Source organism: Cimex lectularius, unplaced genomic scaffold (assembly GCF_000648675.2).
Source record: "Cimex lectularius strain Harlan isolate CLEC.00 unplaced genomic scaffold, Clec_2.1 scaffold2, whole genome shotgun sequence".
NCBI lineage: Eukaryota > Metazoa > Arthropoda > Insecta > Hemiptera > Cimicidae > Cimex > Cimex lectularius.
The window spans coordinates 3,712,399-3,720,269 of record NW_019394219.1 but is presented as its reverse complement, the minus strand read 5'-3'; the positions used below and the strand labels follow the sequence as shown (position 1 = coordinate 3,720,269).

Below are 7,871 nucleotides of genomic sequence, written 5' to 3'. Positions count from 1 at the left end.
GGCATGACCATCCTTAACCAATAAAGGAACTGAAACCAAGAAATTAAAAAAAAAATCTGAACTCTGCCAATAACTCTCTTATAAACGTATTTAATGTTTAAGTTAGCATGACGATTTAAGTTTTATATACATCGTATTAAGATTGTAAACGGTCCGATCTGTATTGGTCAACATGTGTAGTCCAAGACATACTTGATGCAGAAAATAATGCTGCTGAGTGATCCTTGGTCAACACCTCTTTTTACTGACTTCTACAGCCATTTTGCACAATGCAGTTTTAAAAATTCATTAGCTTGGGAAAGATTGATGAATTAAGGTATTGAACCATTATAAAACACTATTTTTGGTTTTATAATCATATTACGTTCGTACTTATCCTTATGTAGCCGATAGTAAACATTAAAATTTGTTCAAAGTATTGAAGTTGTCTTTGCAAGTTGAACCTTGTCCCAAGGACTACAGAAAGCAGTAAAATGAACCCAGAACGAGTACAAAAAAAAAAAAAAAAACGGGCTGGAGTTGATGTCAGTGCGTTGGCAATCATATGAAAAAGGGGGGCAGGACATAAAGCCCTTAAATTTGAAGGGAGAATCACACTGCTTGATAATTTGGGGGCAAAGTGGTCGCTGTCGGTCGCGGGTCCTTGTTTGCATCCAATTTCACGGGTGCGGACGCGATCAGCCTTTTTTCCATTGTCCGTAGTTTTGTGAAACAGGCGTAACGAACGAGATAATCCAAAAAGGCCTCTCGTCTAATAGGTTCGATTTATCACCGCTTAGTATTTTGCTTTTAAAAAGACTAGAGAAAATATTAGTTAAAATTATTTCGAACTAAAGTTCGGTGAACTTTGGTGCAACGGAAATTAATTGTAAATAGACCACATTCTTGATTCGTACATTTTTCAATTATAATTTAACCTGTTACAACATTCTTCGTATTCTAGATAAACTAGAAATATTCTCAACATTTACAGAACGATAATATGATATATATGACAGCATATTCTTATTCTTGATATCCATTGATTATTTTCTACCTATTTGTACCGCCATTTGTTTTTACCTACTTCTATTACCATTACCAGTACTACTACTACATAATTACATAACATTACCTTATTATTATTTTCTTTTTTGACAGGGGCATTCGACAGCTTGGTCATTTCAGACCCGGAGCACTAACAAAATACCGCTACATACTTTATACACAATCACACCAATAAATACATTCATGCATATATACATTGTTCGCACTCATACTGTTTGGTAGATGGAGTAATCTATATTCCTCCATCTACCTGTTCTCTACAATAGACTAATCTAATTTGGGGTCGATGGGGTACTTCAAAAGTTTTCCGCGGTAAACGCAAGTCACGCACGCAACATGAGGGGTTATGGAGATGCTACTTCACCATCTGACCCTCCCAATTCACACAAATAAATACATTCACAGCACTCATTTAGTACTTGATATCCCTCCATCTACCTGTTCCCTATAATAAACTAATCTAAATTGGGGTCGATGGAGTATTTTTATAAAATTTCCGCCATCAGCCCAAGTCATACACACTACCTGAGAAGCGATGGAGAAGCTAATTCGCCATCAGCCCCTCCCCATTCACACCGATAAATACATTCACTCATACAAGTCACAGAAACACAAGACACATAACTTAACTTCTATATACAATAAAGAATTCCCAATCCACCCAAAAGGCGGAATAAGGGAGCCTGAAACTCGCTACATTGTCCGAGAACCATTCTTAAATCCGGCCGCATGCCTACAAGCTCTCTGTTTGGCGCCAAGGCATGACACGCCTCTATTATGTGGGACAACGAGCAACCTTTCTCTACTTAAGGGGCACGTGAGCGGGCTTTGGCCCAAGAGCAGGTGCCCGTGTGTCAACTGAGTATGGCCAATCCTCAGTCGGTTGAGGACGATCCCTCGTGTCCTGCTCAGGTTCTCTGAAGGCCATCAACCGGTCGTGCTCTTGACTCGCAATAGCCTCTCCGACGACCTCGCCCACTGATGCTGCCATCTTTCTTTTATCATGTTTTTCACCGCTTGCTTAGCGTCAGAGGGTCTGATCGCGATGGTCCGATCCGGAGGGTGGGACCATTTACCTTATTACTTACCAATACTATCCGTAGTAATTTCAGTACTAAAACTAACAATTACTAAAACTAAAAACCCCTGTTACTCCTCCTACCTTTATGCACAATAGTCCAATACTGATCGCGGTGCACAGGTCGTAAAGAGGCCGGCTCCTATATAATCTAACCTTTACCATACGTACTGATTCAACAATAACAACAAGAGAAATGACAATCTATTAAACTAATAATGGTAACTGATTACTCAATTAGTAATTTCTGTACATAAGTTTATGAATGCGGTTTTTATACAAAACTTATTCATTTATCAACGTAAGTTTATTTTTCTGTTTAAGGCGTTTCATGTTTAATCGTTTAACTGTCTTAGTTTATTTATTTTACTAATTCTGTAGCTTTTAATAAGAGGAATTGAATAATAACTCTATTGTAATAAATCCTGACTGAGATAGTTCGTCTAAAAGGGGCTAGTGTTTAATAGTGGCAGAGTAGCAGATTACAGGATTCGTCGAGAGCCGGGGCTTTTCTAATGCTTGGGGAGAAGATATAAGGGAATTACAGATTATAGCCTATCAAGGAGATAAGACTTAGCCGACATCGAACATCTGGATTAAGGGGAAGCCAAGAGTAATAAAGATTGTAAGCCCAAACAGTAAAGCGTAATACATTCCCGGCTTACAAATGCTACCTGAGCCGGTCATAGAACGGCACAAAAGCAATTAGAATAAATTTATATTTGAGTTTTTTAAGGGTTTTCTCAATTTCTCTAAGAGAATACAGTATCGTGTAAAAAAATTAAACTATGTACGTCTTGTTTAATTACATTTGGTGCTATTTTTTTTAAAGTCGATTTGCATGCTGCATAATTAAACCAAGAATTTTTTAGCACGTTCATTCGGTCATTGGAGTTAGCATATCGCTTCGTATGAAATTACATACATAATTGAATAGAAATCAACCTTTTTTGATAGATATTACTAAAAAAAATGTTGTGGCTTTTTTGCTAATATCGAATTGTACACTTTTGTTTGAAAAACAACACAAACCTCTGAGATAGTTATTGAGCCCCCAATTGGAGAAAAAATAAATAGAAAAATTTATATTTTCAGAAAAAAATGTTATTATTTTGTTAATTAGACTTATGGAGTCGGGTATTATGTACGAGCAGGTATAATTATTAATATTATAATATTGTATAAAAATAGGCATTTGACAATTTTTTTAAAGCGAGTTTTTTATATATTAAGTTTTTGATGAAATAGGACACTTCTGTTATATGTACATATAGTTGATTTAGTAGTAAATTACGTTTGTGTGCGTATTTATTGGCGTGAATGTTCTGAGAGGGTCTCACACAAAGAAAATATTTCATGCTTTGGTTCTATGTAAAGAGCGAGTAAACATGCCCATGGCAATTGTTCTTGAGCACATAAAAAAATATCTATAATTGAATGGAAATCACTCTTTTTTGATAGATATTACTAAAAAAATGTTTTCTGCCTTTTTTTGCTAATATCGAATTGTACACTTGTTTGAAAGACCTGACACAAACTTCTGAGATAGCTATTGAGCCCCCATTTGGGGGAAAAATAAATGAAAAAATTTATATTATCAGAAAAAATTGTTATTATTTTGTTAAATTCACTAATTTCGTGGTCCGCTTGACCAATTAATATATTACAATTAATTAAGGTTTTTAGTTGAGATAAAAAATTCAATGGCACGAGCGGGATTCGAACCCACAATCTTCGGCTAGATACGCCGCTGCTCTGCCACTTGAGCTATCGTGACCTCGATCCACTCGGACACTAACTTCCCATCTCAACCCCACCTTTTGAAAATGGTAAAAAGGAGGGAAAATTCAAGTGGGAGGGCAGCGGCGTATCTAGCCGAAGATCGTTGGTTCGAATCCCGCTCGTGCCGTTGAATTTTTTATCTCAACTAAAAACCTTAATAAATTGTAATTGTTTTGTTAACTACATTTGTAGACTCATAGAATCTGCTATTATCTACGAGCAGGTCTGATTATTAATATTATAATATTGTATAATATAGGAATTTGACAATTTTTTTAGAAGCGAGTTTTTTATATTTAAGTTTTTAGATGAAATAGGACCCTTCCGTTATATGCACATATAGTTGCTTTAGATAGTCAAGTACGTTTATGTGCGTATTTATTGGCGTGAATGTTCTGAGAGGGTCTCACACAAAGAAATGTGTCATGCTTTGATTCTATACAAATAGGGAGTAAACATGCGCATGATAATTGTTTTTGAGCACATCAAAAAATATATTTTCTATTATGATAAACTGGAACTTAGTAAATGATCTAACATGTTTAAGATAACAAATGTTTTTCGTTATAGGAAGTATTTATTGGTGTGAATGTTCTGAGATTCTGAGAGGGTTCTTCGCAATGAAAGAAGTCATCCGTTGGCTCTATATAAAGAATAGTTTTTATGGGAATATATGATCTTAATTGAACTTCTAACATTCTTACAAGAGCAGTTTTTTAGTTGGTCCTACTCTGATGGATGGATTTGATCTATGGCATTTCAGGGCCAATCGTTGCAGTCGTTTTTGAACCACTAGTACTCGTATGACTTTAAGTTGAAGTAATTGCTGCAGCACTAAAAAAGAGTGATGTATTTTGTAGAAGGGGTGGTTGAACATTAGGTGTCCCTGACAGGGTTGGTCCACCAGGCAGCACACCTAGTCCCTGTGTGCCTTGCACATTTGCTTTAGTCGGAGTGCAAAATTATGGATGGAATATATTTAGATTTTAAAACAAATAACAGTGTGTATAAATATTATAAGGATTTTTATCATTAAACCTTAAAAACTATTGAAAAAAAAATCACCGCATTCCTTTTGAATTAACATGCTCACCGAATCCGAAAATATTTGAACGGGGATATTGGCAATAAAAATTATACTTGCGATAACATCGGCAGGCCATAGGGAATGAAGTCATTTTCGGAATTGTAGTAAACGTTTGATTATCTCATTTCTCTCCAGTCTGTTTGGAAGGGGTAGAATTACCTTCACTTTCAGATTTGCATGCAGATTGGTTTGCACCCCTCCAAAGCAACCGAAGTGAATACCGTAGTCTTTTTCAAAAACCGACCGAAACTTAAAAAAACTAACTAACTGCTTTTTTAAGTGAGTCGTGAAAAATTATAGCAGTTCAGATAACCTAATTGTCTAGGTTCTAATAAGAAATCTTGATATACTGTTAAAATATTCTTACTTATTCAGAAAATAAAAATACATTGTTTAAATAAAATAAATTTCCCTCCATTGTTGTGTTTCTTTTTACAGCTTTTATTATTATTTTCACAAGTTTCTGAAAGCTATGTCCAAAGTCATTATGAATTGATGCTGGCCTTTTGAGTTGGTGCATCATATGCTACCGGCTCTTAATTTTATGCGCCAAGGTCGATATCGTAAAACATAAACATACTTTTTAATTCGTTATTAAATAATTTAACTGTGTTATAAACACAGAACAACGGTAGAACACTGTGAACCTGTAAACAATAACAATAAAGGTCGCCGTTAGCGTTGCTTAATTTTCCATATAAATCTCGCTTACAAGACTGGATGTGGATGCGTGGTGAAATGTAATTTTCTACAGTACCATTAATAAATGTTACGACCCTAACATTAAGAAATTAACGTAACGATAAAGATACACATATGTGTGAATAATTGAGGGTTACATTTTAGCCTTGCATATGGCATTTTTTTGATGCTCCTGGCAGAAAAGCCTTTAAACATACAAATGATTAGCCAAGAATTAAAAAAAAATTTGCTATAGGAGTAAATGAAAATTTATTTTTTATTTAATTATTTAATGTATCTAATAATTATGTTTCTTTATCTAGTACATAGATTTGAGGTAAACCTTTAAATTGTTAAAATTTTATTATTTCTGCTGCTCTTGACTTTTTGCAAGGTTCTCCCTCATAATCTCGCAACGTTTATCTAAAAGAAAGAACAATAGATAATAGTGAGAAAAAAGGGTTAATCATACTGAAAGGTTTGCAATACCATGACTTCTGCGTTCTTCTGGACAATTCTGTAAAAAGCAACGTGAAAAATGATCGTACGATAAAACAAAATGTAATCAAGGATATAAGGAAAACTAGTCGATCCACTTACCAGCTCAAGCTGCCTCCATATGCAGTGTTTCATCTGCAATGCCTGCGGATTGCATTTGTAGGGTTCGGGGTCATCTTTCCACGACACGTCTGCGGAGCATACATGAATTCATAAATAGGAAGGAGAAAACGGGGTGAAACAAAAACGTCCCGACGGGCCAAGGCATTATCGACTTACCCACTTTCATATCTCCGCATGCATCGAACGCTTTATTTAAAAGTTCTTTTTGCCATTCTTCCTCCAGTTTACCCACCATGAGCTCTTTCGCTTTGTTCACGTCGTAAGACTCATCTTCTGAAACCTTCAAATATGCCAATTTTTTAACATTATATGTATTGCTATGCATTACATAAGCACCCATCCCTTGACTTACCACTCCTATTTTCTTTGCTAAACACTCCGCCATGCACTGTCGAAGCCGTTTCATGAAACAGAGAGAATAAATACGTGTGTTACATACATAAGCATTTCGGTTATTTATTTTGAAAAATAGTGTGATTCGTTAATAGAAATAAACTTAGACGGAGTTATTAATTTAGAAAATTATTTTCAAATTACGCCTAAGATTAATTTTAAATATCGTAGGAAATTTTTAGAAAAAACGGCTGTCGTTTTGCCCACCTGCCACGCCTTTTCGTTCATGGCCGAAAGAAACAAAGCATTTGGCCGATGGCCGAAATAAATTCAAAAATTAGTCGTGAAAAACCTTCTTAAAATTAATTATTCAGAAATCGTGAGATGCGGTCTGGTGTGATGTAGGTTTCTGAATAATTATCGATTAACGGTCACTAATCACCACACACTTCTTAAAATTTTACATATAAATGGAGGTATATTAACAATAAGCAAGACAACCCTCTAACGAAATAATGTATGATAATAAAAAGAACAATTACTCTTTATGTAAGGTATTGGTTGAGATGAAAAATGGCAAAAAGGAGGAAAATTCGAAAGGTTGTAGGTTGAGGTGGGAAGTTGGTGTCGGAGTGGATCGAAGTCACGATAGTCCAAGTGGTAGAGTAACGGCGTATTTAGCCGAAGGTCGTGGGTTCCAATCCCGCTCGTGACACTGACTTTTTTATCTCTACCAATACCTTACCTAAAGATTAATTAATGGAGAGAAGTTATTTGGTCAATCGGACTACGAAATCTAATGGATTTAAAAAGAACAGTGTTAATTCGTTTGAGCAATTAATCATTCAAAGAAGGTATGATAAAAAAGTGAATTTATTTTTTCCTTAGTTCATAAAATGAAAGTTCAAATTTACCTTGAGATGAAAATATGCTTGACACCAGAGTGAAAAAACATGTAATTCTTTTCCTCAAGTAGGTTTAGGCCACACTTTTTGGGCCATTCTTGGCCACAAAAAAATCAATGGGACAGCTGGATTGATTCGAGTACTGTTTCATTTTAATTCAAAAGTTTAAGTTTAAGTCAAAAGAGTTAAAAATGCAGACAAAAATTGTGCACAAGATTCTTTGCAACAATGGTTACTTAAAAAATAATGAATATATTTTCATGGGCTTTCACATACCTATTATAAATATGTTTGTAATTACCAAGATTTGAAAAAAAAAAACTATTTTGTAATAACT

The 7,871-nt window shown here is 35.0% G+C and overlaps 1 protein-coding gene across 1 annotated transcript; it reads right to left on the bottom strand.

Moving 5' to 3' along the window:
* Positions 1-5,919: 5,919 nt before the first annotated feature.
* LOC106666702 lies at positions 5,920-6,683 on the bottom strand. Its single transcript, XM_024230259.1, has 5 exons — positions 6,649-6,683; positions 6,453-6,576; positions 6,276-6,364; positions 6,165-6,192; positions 5,920-6,098 (listed from the first exon to the last, which is right to left on the bottom strand). Exons 1-5 carry the CDS (start codon positions 6,679-6,681, stop codon positions 6,040-6,042), a joined length of 333 nt encoding a protein of 110 aa, XP_024086027.1. The 5' UTR covers positions 6,682-6,683; the 3' UTR covers positions 5,920-6,039.
* Positions 6,684-7,871: the final 1,188 nt, after the last annotated feature.

What these genes read in the sequence shown, in the direction of transcription:
- LOC106666702 (XM_024230259.1), bottom strand. Translation starts at nt 6,681, where the DNA reads ATGGCGGAGTGTTTAGCAAAGAAAATAGGAGTG. An exon ending in TAGCAAAGAAAATAGGAGTG is followed by an intron (nt 6,577 to 6,648) that starts GTAAGTCAAGGG and finishes GCATATTTGAAG; the next exon opens with GTTTCAGAAGATGAGTCTTA. An exon ending in TATGGAGGCAGCTTGAGCTG is followed by an intron (nt 6,193 to 6,275) that starts GTAAGTGGATCG and finishes TGCTTTTTACAG; the next exon opens with AATTGTCCAGAAGAACGCAG.